A 15,238-nucleotide genomic window follows, 5' to 3' on the forward strand; every position below is an offset into this window, starting at 1 on the left:
TTCCTGCAGGTGCAATGGCTGCATCAGATGGGGGGATGCCTTCCTGCAGGTGCAATGGCTGCATCAGATGGGGGGATGCCTTCCTGCAGGTGCAATGGCTGCATCAGATGGGGGGATGCCTTCTTGCAGGTATAATGGCTGCATCAGACGGGGGGATACCTTCCTGCAGGTCTAATGGCTGCATCAGATGGGAGGATGCCTTCCTGCAGGTATAATGGCTGCATCAGACAGGAGGATGCCTTCCTGCAGGTGCAATGGCTGCGTCAGACGGGAGGATGCCTTCCTGCAGGTGCAATGGCTGCGTCAGACGGGAGGACTGTAGTTCTGTAAACTTGGAGCTCTTTCCATCTGGCAGCTGTTGTAAGCTGGTTTCAGATGTGTCAAATCTTGAGTGATGGTGTGAAGGTTGTGGGTGTATTTATTTATTTCTAATTTCTGGAAATTCTGAAAACCAATGTTTATTTTATTAAAATATTTTTATTGGAGTATAGTTGATTTATAGCGTTGTGTTAGTTTTAGGTGTACAGCAAAGAGAATCAGCTGTACATATGCATGTACACGCATTCACTCGTTTTTAGATTCTTTTCCCATTTTGGTCTTTATAGAGTATTGAGTAGAGTTTCCTGGGTTATGCAGTAGGTCCTTATTTCTCATCTATTTCACATGTAGTAGTGTGTGTATGTCAGTGGTTGTGGGTGTATCTACCAGGCAGCAGTCAGGAGTCAGGAACAGACGTCAAATTCAGGTTTTTGCTGCAGCTGGGGCTGCACGTTTGATGGGAAGGGAGTGGAAACTCCCAGCTGGCTCCCAGCTCCCAGAGGCAGTGGACACGAGGGAGCGCTATTCTCCCGCGTTTAGGCAGAGAGAAGGCTCCGCCCAGTTCTCTGCTCCTGCGGCTGCGCCGCTGGCCATTCAGTCAGGCAGTTCATCGTTCAGTCCTGTCTGACATTTTGCGACCTCATGGACTGCAGCACGCCAGGCTTCCCTGTCCATCACCATCTCCCGTAGCTTGCTCAAACTCATGTCCATCGAGTCGCTGATGCCATCCAACTATCTCATCCTCTGTCGTCCCATTTTCATCCTGCCTTCAATCTTCCACAGCGTCAGGGTCTTTTCCAATGAGTCAGTTCTTCCCATCAGGTGACCAAAGTATTGGAGCTTCAGCTTCAGCATCAGTCCTTCCAAACAATTTATTCAGGACTGATTTCCTTTAGGATGGACTGGTTTGATCTCCTTGCAGTCCAAGGGACTCTCAAGAGTCTTCTCCAGCACCACAGTTCAAAAGCATCCATTCTTCAGTGCTTAGCTTTCTTTATAATCCAACTTTCACATCCATACATGACTACTGGAAAAACCATAGTTTTGACTAGACAAACTTTGTAGGCAAAGTGATGTCTCTACTTTTTAATATGGTGTTTAGGCTGGTCATAGCTTTTCTTCCAAGGAGCAAACATCTTTAAGTTTCATGACAGCAGTCACCATCTGCAGTGATTTTGGAGCCCAAGAAAATAAAGCCTCTCACTGTTCCCATTGTTTCCCCATCTATTTGCCATGAAGTGATGGGACTGGATGCCATGACCTTAGTTTTTTCAATGTCGAGTTTTCAGCCAGTTTTTTCACTTTCCTCAAGAGGCCCTTTAGTTCCTCTTCAGTTTCTGCCATTAGGGTGTATCATCTGCATATCTAAGGTTGCTGGTATTTCTTCTGGCAATCTTGATTCCAGCTTGTGCTTCATCCAGCCTGGCATTTCACATGATGTATTATGCACAGAAGTTAGATAAGCAGGGTGGCAATATACAGCCTTGACGTATTTCTTACCCAATTTGGAACCAGTCTGTTGTTCCATGTCCAGTTCTAACTGTTGCTTCCTGACCTGCATACAGATTTCTCAGGAGGCAGGTAAGGTGGTCCAGTATTCCCATCTCTTGAAGAATTTTCCACAGTTTGTTGTGATCCTCACAGTCAAAGGCTTTGGTATAGTCAATAAATCAGAAATAGACGTTTTTCTGGAACTCTCTTGATTTTTCCATGATCCAACGGATGTTGGCAATTTGATCTCTGGTTCCTCTGTCGCTTTTGAGATTGCACCCAAGTACTGCATTTCAGACTCTTTTTTTGACTATAAGGGCTATTCCATTTCTTCTAAGGAATTCTTGCCCACAGTGTAGATATAATGGTTATCTGAATTAAATTTGTGCATTCCAGCCCATTTTAGTTTAGTGATTCCTAAAATGTCAATGCTCTCTCTTGCCATTTCCTGTTTGACCACTTCTAATTTGCCATGATTCATGGACCTAACATTCCAGGTTCCTACGCAATATTTTTATTTACAGCATTGGACTTTACTTCCATTACCAGTCATGTACACAACTGTGTGTTGTTTTTGCTTTGACTCCGTCTCTTCATTCTTTCTGGAGTTATTTCTCCACACTTCTCTAGTAGCAAATTGGGCACTTACCAACCTGGGAGTTCATCTTTCAGTGTCATATCTTTTTGCCTTTTCATACTGTTCATGGGGTTCTCAAGGCAAGAATAGTGAAGTAGTTTGCCATTCCCTTCTCCAAGCAACAGTTAGTACTGGACATGGAACAACGGACTGGTTCCAAATTGGGAAAGGAGTATGTTAAGGGTGTATATTGTCAACCTGTTTATTTAATTTCTATGTAGAGTACATCATACGAGATGCCAGACTGGATGACGCAGAAGCTGAAATCAAGGTTGACAGGAGAAATATCAATAACCTCAGATATGCAGATGATACCACCTTTATGGCCGAAAGCCAAGAGGAACTAAAGAGCTTTCTTGATGAAATTGAAAGAGGAGAGTGAAAAAGTTAGATTAAAACTCAACATTCAAAAAACTAAGATCGTGGCATCTGGTCCCATCACTTCTTGGCAAATAGATGGGGACACAGTGGAAACAGTGAGAGACTTTGTTTTCTTGGGCTCTAAAATCACTGCAGATAGTGACTACAGCCATGAAATTTAAAGATGCTTGCTCCTTGGAAGAAAAGCTATGACCAATCTAGACAACATATTAAAAAGACATTACTTTGCGACAAAGGTCTGTCTAGTCAAAACTATGGTTTTTCCAGTAGCCATGTATAGATGTAAGAGTTGAACCATAAAGAAAGCTGAGCGCTGAAGAATTGATGCTTTTGAACTGTGGTGTTGGAGAAGACTCTTGAGAGTCCCTTGGACTGCAAGGAGATCAAACCAGTCCATCCTAAAGGAAATCAGTCCTGAATATTCATTGGAAGGACTGATGCTGAAGCTGAAGCTTGAATACTTTGGCCACCTGATGGAAAGAACTGACTCCATTGGAAAAAACCCTGATGCTGGGAAAGATTGAAGGCAGGAGGGGAAGGGGACGACAGAGGATGAGATAGTTGGATGGCATCACTGACTTGATGGATATGAGTTTGAACAAGCTCTGGGAGTTGGTGATGGACAGGGAAGCCTGGCATGCTGCAGTCCATGGGGTTGCAAAGAGTCAGACATGACAGAGCGACTGAACTGAATTGAATTCCATAAGACCGTGGAATCTAGAAAAAATAGTATGAAGTGAAGTGAAGTCACTTAGTCATGTCCGACTCTTTGCGACCCCATGGACTGTAGCCTACCAGGCTTCTCCATCCATGGGATTCTCCAGGCAAGAATACTGGAGTGGGTTACCATTTCCTTCTCCAGGGCATCTTCCCAACACAGGGATCGAACCCGTGTCTCCCGCATTGGAGGCAGACGCTTTAACCTCTGAGCCACCAGGGAAGTCTATATGGAAAAACAGTGTAGATGAACTTATCTGCAAACCAGAAACAGAGACACAGATATAGAGAACAGACATATAGATACCAAGAGGGAAAGTGAAGCATGGGATGAAATGGGGGATTGGGATTGACGTATATACACTCTATGTATAATGCACATAACTAAGGGGATCCTGCTGTGTAACACAAGGGATTCTACTCAATGTTCTGTGGTGACTTAAACAGGAAGGAGATTCTAGGAAGAGGGGGATATATGTATACACATAGCCGATTCACTTTGCTGCACAGCAGAAACTAACAGACACTGTAAAGCAACTACATTCCATGTATTGGAATATAGAGAGAAAAAGAGAAGTAGGGACTCATGTAAGGGTGGAATGACAGGCGGTCTGGGCTTTGCTTGAAAATACTTCAGGAAAGAAAAAAGAAGATGAATCAAGTGGGACCACACTCACCATCATTCCTGAATCTGGTTGATAAGTACCTGGGGTCACTGTACTATTTTTTCGACATTTTAGATGTATGAAAACATTTGTAACAACAACAGAAAAAACTACATTCGAAAGCACTTTACTCTCATGACAAAAATTACTGAAAATGCGAAGTGTTGTGGGCAAAAGTGTATGTCCTGCCAGGGCCAAGCACGACCTGCAAGGGGCTGGTGCAGGATGGTCAGACTTGCCCTCCCTCCCTGGGCTGCAGGGCTGGGCAAGGGGCTGCCTCTGCAGCCCATCGGCCTCACAGAGAGTCAGGGTGAGTGAGGGCTCAGCCCACTGACCCCCAGCACCGCCTGTTGGCCTGCACGGGGCACATCTGTGGGTGAGCCCCGCTGGGCCCCCGAGTGGAAAATCAGGGTGCCCGGGGATTTGTGAACACGCCTGCAGACTGCTGACGTCCGGGAATGCTGTGAATAAAGCAAATACCAGCCTTTGTGTGGGAAGGGCTGACATTCAGCTGGGGCAGCGGGATGCAAAACTGCTGAGAGCAGGCTTAAGCGCTGCAGAAACAATGCCTGGGATCACCCTCAAGGCTCCACTTCCTGCCGACGCAGGGCTTTGCCAGGGTCCGGCCCCAAACTCCTGACGGGTCCCGATTTGTTCAGATGTTAGAGAGATGATGTTGGGGACTGTGGCTCATGCTCCCCTAAACACACACACTACACACACCCCTCAACATGGGCACCCCCTTGTACAGACACACACACACACACATACACACAGAGGTACACACGAACACATATACAAAAAGACATACGTACAAGCACTTACATGGACACACAGACACACATACCCTACATGTGCACGCCCCCATTTAGACACACGCACAGACATACATGCACATACACACACAGAAAACAGACACACCATACAAGCACACAGAGACACACATACGCATACAGGCACACACATGCACCCCCTCAGCAGACGCACACAGAGGCATACCCTCGGGAGCCTGAGGACCACGGCTTCCTGCCTGCCCCCGCCCCGGCCCTCCATGAGCCTGGTCCTTCCTTTCCGGGTGGGGCTCCAGGGCCAGCCCTGGCCCAGGAGGCAGACAGGCACAGCTGTGATGGCATCTGCTCCCTTGTTGGTACTGGCGTGGCCTTGGGGTTGGCTCTGCAGCCTTGCAGCCTCCATGGCTGGGCTGGGTGGGAAGACCTCTGTTGGGGTCTGAGGACAGGCCGGAGGGCCAGGGGCCTGGGAACACAGCTGTCTGGTCGCTAGGGATTTGCACAGATCAGGGTCCTGGCTGGGATGGCCTGGCTGAGCGCTCAGCTCAAGGGCAGGGGTCCCTGCACAGGCCTGCGGGGGTGTCTTTGTGGCAGAGACCAAGGTGGCTGTGCCCCCAGGACACCTCCTCGCTGTGTGTCCTCAGCCTGGCGGCCCCGCCGGTCTCAGGAGCACATTGCTGGGGTGTTGTGGCTCTGCTTCTCTTGGGCACCGCTTTGTGGTCGGTGCCCAGGACCCCGATAAACAGCCCAACGAACAGAATGGGAAAGACTCATCCTTCCTCTGAGGCAGCCAAAACTAAACACTCAGGGTTCGGTAGGATGACGGGTTTTCCCCCAACTTTTAGATTATTGGATTTGTCCAAATTCTGAACAAGGGCAACGGACCACTTTTATAATAAAAATGCCATTTAAAATAGAAAGAACATCACAGGGTTCATTGGTCCTCTTCTAAAAGCTTAGTTCACACAGACCTTCTTGAAAAACACCTCCTGTCAATGGTCTGCTTTGGTTCCTGAGAGTAATAAAAGGACAGTGTTGGGGTGCTGCGTCCCCCAGGGTCGTCCATGAGGCTGTGTGGTCCTCGGCGCTCAAGCTGGACCTCTAAGGGCTGAGGGGCAGGAGCCGCTGCCCTGGGTGGGTTTACCAGGGGCCGTGTCACTGTTTGGCACACGGAGGCTGGCACCTCACGCTTGCAACATCTTGGCGTGGATGCTTAGAGCATCATCTCCCCCCGGGGTTCCCAAGGCTGCTGGTGACCAGGCAGGTTACAGCTTGGGACTCCCAGAGGCAGGGCCGGGGTCCCGGCCAAAGGGCTCCACTCAAGGCCTTTCTGAGAACTCCTGAGGGTTCGCATGTGGGGTGGACTTCAGGTCTTCCCTGGAAAGCCGTGGGGCCCATGCCACTCTTGCAAGCTGCAGAAGGCCCTTGGGTTTCCAGTAGGGTGCCTGGAGGAGCCCAGGCCAGTGGCGTGCCTATGCATTTAACCCCGGAGGCCACTTTGGGACCCTCCCTCGTCCACAGAGCAGTTATTTCCAGTGCAATCAGAGAATAGTCATGGATAAGCATGAGTTTCCTGATTTGTTTTTTAAAACAATTAACCATAAAATAGAATATATTTCAATCTTAAATCAGTGTCCAAAACTGTTTGCACTGAAGCATCACGTGTAACAGTCTGTGTGCCATTTCACAGCTTTTTAAACATGCAGTAAAAATGCCAAGGCACTCCCCGGTGGCTCAGTGGTAAAGAACCCACCTGCCAAGCAGGAGACATAGGTTTGATCCCTGGGTCTGGAAGATTCCCTGGAGAAGGAAATGGCAACCCACTCCAGTATTCTTGCCTGGGAAATCTATGGACAGAGGAGCCTGACGGGCTACAGTCCCTGGGGTCGCAAGAGAGTTGGACATGACTTAGTGATTAAACAATAGGAAGAAAAGTGCTGAGAAGTCGCACAGAATGACAGAACGAGGGTAACTCTGAGGCTTTCGATGGGCTGTCACTGCCGATCTAAAAATCCCGTGTTTAAGCACAGAAATAAGTCGCATCACAGAGGCCAGAGGTGAGAACTGCCCTGGGAGGCTTAGTGGTTCCTGACCTTGGAAACTGGCTGCAGAACAGAAACACGGAGTGGAATCTGCCAGCTTTGGGCTAGCCATGTCACTGAGGGTCCTCCAGGTGATCACCACTTCCAAACGTTTGCATGCTCAGTCGATCAGTCGTGTCTGACTCTTTGTGACTCCATGGACTGCAGCCCCATCAGTCTCCTCTGTCCGTGGGATTCTCCAGGCAAGGATACTGGAGTGGGTTGCCATTGCCTCCTCCAGGGGATCTTCCCGACCCAGGGATCTAACCTGCATCTCTTAGGCCTCTTGCACTGGCACACGGGTTCTTTACCATGAGCACCTCCTGGGAAGTCCCAGCAAATGTTTAGAGTTGACTCATCGGAAAAGACTCTGATGCTGGGAAGGATTGAGGGAAGGAGGAGAAGGGGATGACAGAGGATGAGATGGCTGGATGGCATCACTGACTCGATGGACATGAGTTTGAGTGAACTCCGGGAGTTGGTGATGGACAGGGAGGCCTGGCGTGCTGCAATTCATGGGGTCGTGAAGAGACGGACACGACTGAGCGATGGAACTGAACTGACTGAAGATAAAAGAACTCTTCAGATGTGAAACTTACACACATGCAGGCCCTCTGTGTATTTGTGGATTTCATGTTTGAGGACCAGTCTCCCGTGTTAGGTGCTCTGGCGTCCGCAATGCAGAGCCGCACATGGGTGGTTACACGACCCCCAATGATTTCTCAATCTGGGTGCTGGCAGCCACAGCGAGGTACAGCCAGGCGGGACCCCGGAGGCCTCCCCGCCTGGCATGGAGAGGCTGTCTCCTGCTGTGTCTTCACAGGGTGTTTCACGTGCTTGTAGACCGCTGGTGTCTTCCCCTTGTAAAGACACCAGCCAAGGGGATGAGGTCCTCCCCGGTGTGTCTGTGTCCTTGTCCCTCTTTTCACGAGTACACCAGCGTATCAGGCCAGGATGCATCCTCACAGGCTGATCTATCTTAGCTTGATCACCTATTTAAAGGATTTGTCTGCAAATAAGTTCACGTTCTAAGTGCTGGGGGTTGGGACCTCAACACAGGAATTTGCGAGGATGCAAGTCAGTCTGCATCATCTACTCTCTGACATTTATTTTTGACCCCGAATCAGTTCTCATGGCCCTTTTCACAGTCACTCACTGAGCAGAGCAGACGAGGTGGAGAATCTGAGTGGCCGGACACACATGTCCTCAGCCGAGGGTGACAGGACAACTCTGCCTGCTTGTTTCAGCTCGTGCTGCAAACCAGCTTCCTTTCCAGGCCAGTTGAGTGCCAGGTTTTTCACATGTTTGTGCTTTTTCCCGGTGATTTTGCTTTTCTCATGGCCCAAGCACAGTGGCAATGCTGTCTTGGGTCCCAAGTTCAGGAGGCTGGGCTGTGACCTCCAGAGAAAGTAGGGTGTCACAGAGGAGCTTGGTTACAGGACTGAGTTATGGGGCTGCAGGCGGGAGCTCAGTGTTAGTGAATCAACAACACGCTTGAAATCAGCTGTCTTTACTTAGAAACACACACCAAACAAGCTCAAGTATTGATTGGCTGATAAAACTGTTGCGGCCAGAGGCTGGAATAACCCTGACCCTGTGCTTCCCTGGGAGCCACGGCTCACTAGCTGCTAATTCGTCTTTCACAGCAGCTTTATAGGATGTTCCTACCGCCAATAAATAGGCCAACTACATCTTTTTTTCTTAAGATTTTTTATTTTGACTAGGACCATTTTTGAAGTCTTTACTGAATTTGTTACAATGTTGTTTCTGTTTTAGGTTTTGGTTTTTGACCCCGAGGTATGTGGGATCTTAGCTTCCCGCGTGTGTGCTAACTTACTTAGCTTCCCACATGTGTGCTAAGTTAGTTGTCGTGTCCAACTCTGCGATCCCATGAACCATAGCCTGCCGGGCGCCTCTGTCCATAGGATTCCGCAGGCGAGAATACTGGAGAGGATTGCCATGCCCTCTTCCAGGGGATCGTCTCAACCCAGGAACCGAACACGCGTCTCTTGCGTCATTGGCAGGTGGGTTCTTTACCTCTAGCGCCCCCTGGGAAGCCGCTTTAGTTCCCTGACTAGGGATGAAACCTGCACCCCCTGCATCAGGAGATGAAGTCGTAAACCCAGGACCACCAGGGAAGTCCCAAGAACCAACCAGAGTATTAGGTAGATTAACAGAAGAGGAGGTGTATTTTGCACCTGCATAATCAGAACAGATTTTAGGTGGTTTGTTATTGTTTTAATAATCTCTGCACACACACACAGCGCACCCCTTAGCACAGAGCTGTGAATTCAAGGAGGAACCCAGACCTGGATAAAAAGGGTCTTGTTTTCCCAGAATCCAGGGTGGGAGGGGCTGTGTGTGAGAGGCCAAGTGTGAGCAGGAGAAGCTGCACAGGTGAGCTGGAAATATTGGTGCCCATTGCCTTCATCCGCCATCCTTCATCTATCCCCAGGTCCACTTGGCGAAGCCAGGCTGGGCCACCTGCTGCAGCACATGTGACCCATGGTTTTGGCCAATAGGTGAGGCTGGCAAACCGGAGAGGAAGTTGTTAAGGCCTGAGATGTGAGTCGACATGAACCAGGTGGTGTCTCTGAGTGACAGGAGCTTGTCTTGGCTGTGATTGGCAGCACTTTCCGGAGCTGAGCGTCCCTGCAATGGATGCCCCAAGGGAGGGTCCCAGCTCTCCCCAACCCTCGCTGCAGTGGGGGGATTCCAGAACCCGAGACTGTGTCACCCTATGTGGCAAGCAGGGAAATAAGGTTCCTTAAACAGCAGACTGTAAGAGGGGGGATGATCCCCAGGAGGGACCAGCCCTGCTGATTTGGATCTGAGCCCAGAGAGACAAAGGTGGGCTTCTGGTCTCCAACCCACAAGGCGGTACGTTTATGCTGTTTCAGCCACCAAGTTCTTGGTCTTTTCAAGGTCACCATACTCCAACTGTCCAAAAAGCCTTTGTTGTGGAATAATCCTTTTTAGTAGTTATAGCAGCTCCTGGAAACCAATATGGTGCTGTCATCTTGGCCTTGAATGGTACCCAAGGGCTTTGCAAGAAGCCATCCCTGATGTCTCAGCAGGTGAAGAATCTGCCTGTGACGCAGGAGACATGGGAGATGAGGGTTCGATCCCTGAGTCGGGAAGATCCCTTTGAGGAGGATCCACTCCAGTATTCTTGCCCGGAGAATCCCATGGACAGAGGAGCCTGGTAGGCTGCAGTCCCAAGGGTCACAACAGAGTTGGACGTGAATGAATGACTAAGTATACAAGGAACTGCGTGAGGACCCGAAGATGTGCTGGGTGAATAAGTCTTGCCGCCTGGACTATGCATGAGAAAGCTGGCTGGGGTAGGGTGTGGGAATGGCTCTCTATTGTGCTGTGGGTGGAGAAGGGGGTGGTACGTTAGTGTAGGGCTCCCAGAGGCCAGGCTACTAAGAAGTATGAAAGCCTTAAAGCCAAGGGTGACCTGATTGTGGTGGGTCTCCCTGGAGTGCCTTAGTTGGACGGGTAGACCAGTCACACACCTGCACAGGGGCAGGGCACCTGCTTGAAGGACCCTGTCTCTGTTTATTCCAAGGCCTTGAGGTTTGCAGGGATGGTGTCCAGAGGAGACTCCTGCACACGCGGTTTCTGTTTGTCAAAGCAAACCTGCCTCCCCTCCTGGATGCACACAGGCGCCATGACAGGCCTCCCTGGTGCTGGAGTCACAGGCTCTTTCCAGCTTCTGAGCTGCACTTTTTGTCCTTCCCAAGGTTTTTACGAGTATGCATCATATTTGAAATCACCAAGATGTAAGGGAGGTATTTCTGTCTTAAAGCAATGCAGCCAAACCTGGTGGCTGTAGGGCTGGGAGACTGCTTGGGTAACTGTTTGCTTGTCTGTAAAGCAGCGGTACGAGCTCCCACGCGGGGGGCAGCCGTGGGATCACAGGGGACCATGTGTGCAGAGAGGGGCACTGTCCCTAGCACACAGACTCTTCCCTGGGGGAAGGGAGAGGAGAGTCTTCCCTGTACACCTGGGAAAGCATGGGGGACACAGAGCTGCCCACAGAGAAACTCCCTGGGGGCCCCATCCTCCTGGCATAGGGAGCTCCAGCTGGTCGGCGCTGCAGCCAGGGCTGGGCGAGGTGGGCCCTCAGCCTGGCCGGCCCACGATTCTGCTGACTGGGCGGCCTGCCTCCTGAGCTCGCGCTTTCCAGACAAATCCCTCTAATGCCTCCTTTCTGCCCCGGCGTATATAGGCAGGCCCCGCATCCCAGCTCCTCAGTGCGCTGCCCACAGACCCTGCTCTGACCATCTCCTCTCCCCGGGTGCCCACAGAGCCGCTGCCCACCATGGATATCGCCATTCAGCACCCCTGGTTCAAACGCACCCTGGGCCCCTTCTACCCCAGCCGGCTGTTCGACCAGTTCTTCGGCGAGGGCCTCTTCGAGTACGACCTGCTGCCCTTCCTGTCCTCCACCATCAGCCCCTATTACCGCCAGTCCCTCTTCCGCACCGTGCTGGACTCCGGCATCTCTGAGGTGAGACTGCCGGCACGCTGTTCCCTGCTGTGGCCGTGGGGTGGGCCGGAGAGGAGACAGGGGCCTCTGAGGGCCGGCGGGGGAACCCTTGCTCCAAGTGCTCCCATCGTGTCTCGTGAAGCAGGTGGTGAGGGCCGTGGGGCCACTTTCCCTTCTTGCCCCGTCTCGTTCCCCCTGGATGCAGAGGCCAGGCAGGCCGTCCTCCTGACAGAGACTCCGTGCCTCTGGGGTGGTGGGAAGAGGAGCCCACCCAGTTTATGCCTCCTGCCCTCCACTTATGACCTGTATGTGGTTGGTGAGGTCCCCACCGTCATCTAGGGTCCCCAAGAACAGTGCCACTGGGGCACGGGTGATGGAAGGCCAAGCTTCATGCTCCGAGGCTGTGCTTGCTCTCCGGCTGGATACCTGGGGTGGGCTGTGCTGCCCGAGGTCGGGTTGGAGGCCTTCCGTCTGTAGCCGTCTGTGGCTAGAGCTGCAGAGTTTGCCCAGCCACTCAAGGCCAGCCCCCTGAGGGCAGACAAGGAGGCCCATGGGCCTTCCCTCCACAGGGTCCAGCTCTCTGGGGGTGCCGGGTCTCACCACTACCTGAAACACAGAGACCTGGCCAGAGCTGGTGCAAGGCTGACCACTCCGAGGAGTGAAGGGGGAGTGTGTGAGGAGCTGGGTGGTCTGTGCAGAGCACTGGGAACATCTGTCCACGTGCAGAGACAGGGCCCCAGGCTGTTGATGGAGAGGCGGGCAGGGGCCAGATGCTTGGTCTCACTGGCCATCTGAACAAACCATAACCAGTCCACAACCATAACCGGCTAGTCAACCAACCCATAACCTGCCAATAAGCCAGCAACTAAGCCATAACCAGCCCTACAACCATAACCCACCAATCTATAACAGGCTACTCAACCCCTCACCAGTTAGGCAGACAGCAGGCCTCTGAGGTTCTGGCTGTCGGCCGAGTGTCCACTCGCTCCTGAGTCCCGGGTGCCCTTGTCTTTGGGCACTCGGAGGGAGCGGTCAGAGCCTGGATAGTACTTTCTGTTCCGATAACCCGGGACCAAGCCCCGGCCACCCAGCTCCGGCTGCTCCAGCCAGCCCCTGTCCCTGAGCCGCAGCTCCGCGGGACCCACACGGGTGCTTGGTTTCAGGTCCGATCCGACCGGGACAAGTTTGTCATCTTCCTGGATGTGAAGCACTTCTCTCCCGAAGACCTGACGGTGAAGGTGCAGGAGGACTTCGTGGAGATCCATGGCAAGCACAACGAGCGGCAGGTGAGCCTGGGACCTGCTGCAGCCTCGGCCGAGAGGCAGGACCACGGCCCCCAGACCTTGGCCGACCCCGGTGACCGGGAGGCCGCTCCTGAGCCCTCCGCAGGCCAGGGCAGCATGGCCGGGGGAACCTGAGAGGATCCCCACTCGGGCACTGCTTGGCATCCCTGGCTGTGTCCAGAATCCTGGGTGACGGGGTGGGATTAGGAAAGACCCCAGGAGACGCCGCACTGAGGGGCGAGCTCCTAGCCAGGCAGGCTTTCACACCAGTCTCACTTGGGGGGATGGTGCAGCCAACGATTCTCATCGGGGCCCAGGTGCCTGGTGCCCATTGTCTCGGGGGCAGGGGCACAGCCTGGCTCAGGGTGGACCCCAGCCAGGGCAGGCCGGAGACCAGGGCTTCTCTAGTGGTGGGGGAGCCGGACTTGGGGGACAGACCCCACCCATCTGCTGTCCTCCCCTCCTGGGGCGCTAGGGACAAGACGGGACACTCCCCTGGGGCTCTGAGTCTACACCTGGAGGGCAGGGGAGACGGGCCAGGGCACCAGGAGATGGGAGTGGCCAGGTGTGGCTTTCCAGTTAGACGGACGGCAGGGACCTGAGGCTGGTCTTGGGGCCAGGTGAAGGGGAAGTTGGACTTGAGGGCGGGGCCAGGGCAGGACCATTCACGAGATGTTGGAATGAAATCAGTGAGAGGAGCCAAGGGCCCCGGGCAGGCCCAGATCTCATGCAGGGAGGCAGGGAGGTCCAGGGCTCTGGGCACGGCCCAGCACCCGCTGCCCACCGCCCGGGAGAGCATCGTGGGTTTGACCTTGTGTGGCCTGGGCCTCCTCCACGGGGGCCGGGGGCTGCCGGCGGCTGCAGCGCCTCTGACCGTGCCCTCCCCGTCCCCAGGATGACCATGGCTACATCTCCCGCGAGTTCCACCGCCGCTACCGCCTGCCTTCCAACGTGGACCAGTCTGCACTCTCCTGCTCCCTGTCCGCGGACGGCATGCTGACCTTCTCTGGCCCCAAGGTCCCATCTGGCGTGGACGCCGGCCACAGCGAGCGGGCCATCCCCGTGTCCCGGGAGGAGAAGCCCAGCTCTGCGCCCTCATCCTAAGCTCGGCCTCGGCTGCCACCCGCTGCGGCCCCCCGCACCCACCCATCTAGGGGACCCTAGAAAGTGGGGCATCCGTCTCCCTCTGCTTCCCCCTTCTCCAGTTCCTTTTCCTCTTCTCCGAGGGCTTGAGGGTTTGAGAGAGTAGCCGGGAGGGCCCAGGGCCCCAGCCTGTGGTGCGGAGGCCTCAGAGTGACCCGGGTCCCAGCACCAGCCCCTCAGGGGAAGTGGTTGCCATCACAGCTTCTGCCGCGGAGGTCAGAGAGCACCCCTCTCCAAGCCATCTCTGGGTGGCCTCCGGTCTCCAGGCCCAGCCGGGTGGTCTCGGCCCCGGGTGGCAGGCGCTCTCATGAGGTCCATCTGGTGGGGGCTCCCCTGCGCCTGGCCTCTCAGACCCCCTTCCCTCAACCCTCCTCTCTGTAGTGCCGCTCTTGGGGCACCTGGTCACCCATGAGAAGGCAGCCCGTGGCAATCAATAAAGAGCAGGTGACAGAAGCAACTTGCGATGTGGTGGCGGTGCCATCTGTCCGGGGTCGAGGGGGTCGGGGAGCAGTGGAGAAGGCGAGACGGGGCTTGTCGTTGGGTTGGGAGGTGAGGGGGAGGGGAGGCTGGGTCCACCTGTCTCTGTTCAACCCTGGTCTGAGTGACCAGGTAGTTCATCCCCGGCTCCCAGACCAGCGCCCCCCTCGACCTCAGCTATGCAGGGTTGGAAGGAGGCGGGGCAGGGGACATGGGAGGGAGAGCACCTGAGGTCCCCTCTCTAACCTGCGTGCAAACTGGGTTGCCAAGTGAGGCCTCATCATCCCGTCCAGGCTCCCTTGCGGTTTCGCTCCCTAAGGGAGGAGGGAAGGCGGTCAGAAGTGTCCGTTCTCCTAGGCACCATGCCCTGGGCATCTGTGTGGGAGGTGCCCCCTTCGCTCTGCCACTCCCTTCCTGGAGCAGTCACGGGGCCCTCGGGGGGCTTCTGGTGACCAGGGCTGTGTCCCTCACCCAGAGGGGTGGCTTTCTCCCTGTCTGCCCAGACTCCCCTGAGACAGGAAGAGACTAGGAGGCCAGCAGCCTCCACTGGGGAGCCAGCAGGGGGCTCAGCCAGGGGTCCTGCCAGCAGCACGGTGACCAGGGAGAGACCGGTGGGGCTAGATGTGGCTTTTGGGAGCAGAAAGCAGGCAGACGCCAGGGTTGGAGGTGTCCCTGTCCTGGGGAGCAGAGGCTGGGGGCACTGGGCAGCCTGATGGGGTCAGTGGGATGGTCCTTGGGGCAGTGTCCATGTTCTTCCTT

The 15,238-nt window shown here is 53.9% G+C and overlaps 1 protein-coding gene across 1 annotated transcript; it reads left to right on the plus strand.

The window, feature by feature from the left end:
* The first annotated feature begins 11,408 nt into the window (after window positions 1-11,408).
* On the plus strand, window positions 11,409-13,963 carry CRYAA (crystallin alpha A). Its single transcript, XM_068975866.1, has 3 exons — window positions 11,409-11,597; window positions 12,740-12,862; window positions 13,754-13,963. Exons 1-3 carry the CDS (start codon window positions 11,409-11,411, stop codon window positions 13,961-13,963), a joined length of 522 nt encoding a protein of 173 aa, XP_068831967.1.
* The last annotated feature ends 1,275 nt before the right edge of the window (window positions 13,964-15,238 follow it).

The sequence above is a fragment of the Capricornis sumatraensis genome, chromosome 1, assembly GCF_032405125.1.
Source record: "Capricornis sumatraensis isolate serow.1 chromosome 1, serow.2, whole genome shotgun sequence".
NCBI classification, from domain to species: Eukaryota; Metazoa; Chordata; class Mammalia; order Artiodactyla; family Bovidae; genus Capricornis; species Capricornis sumatraensis.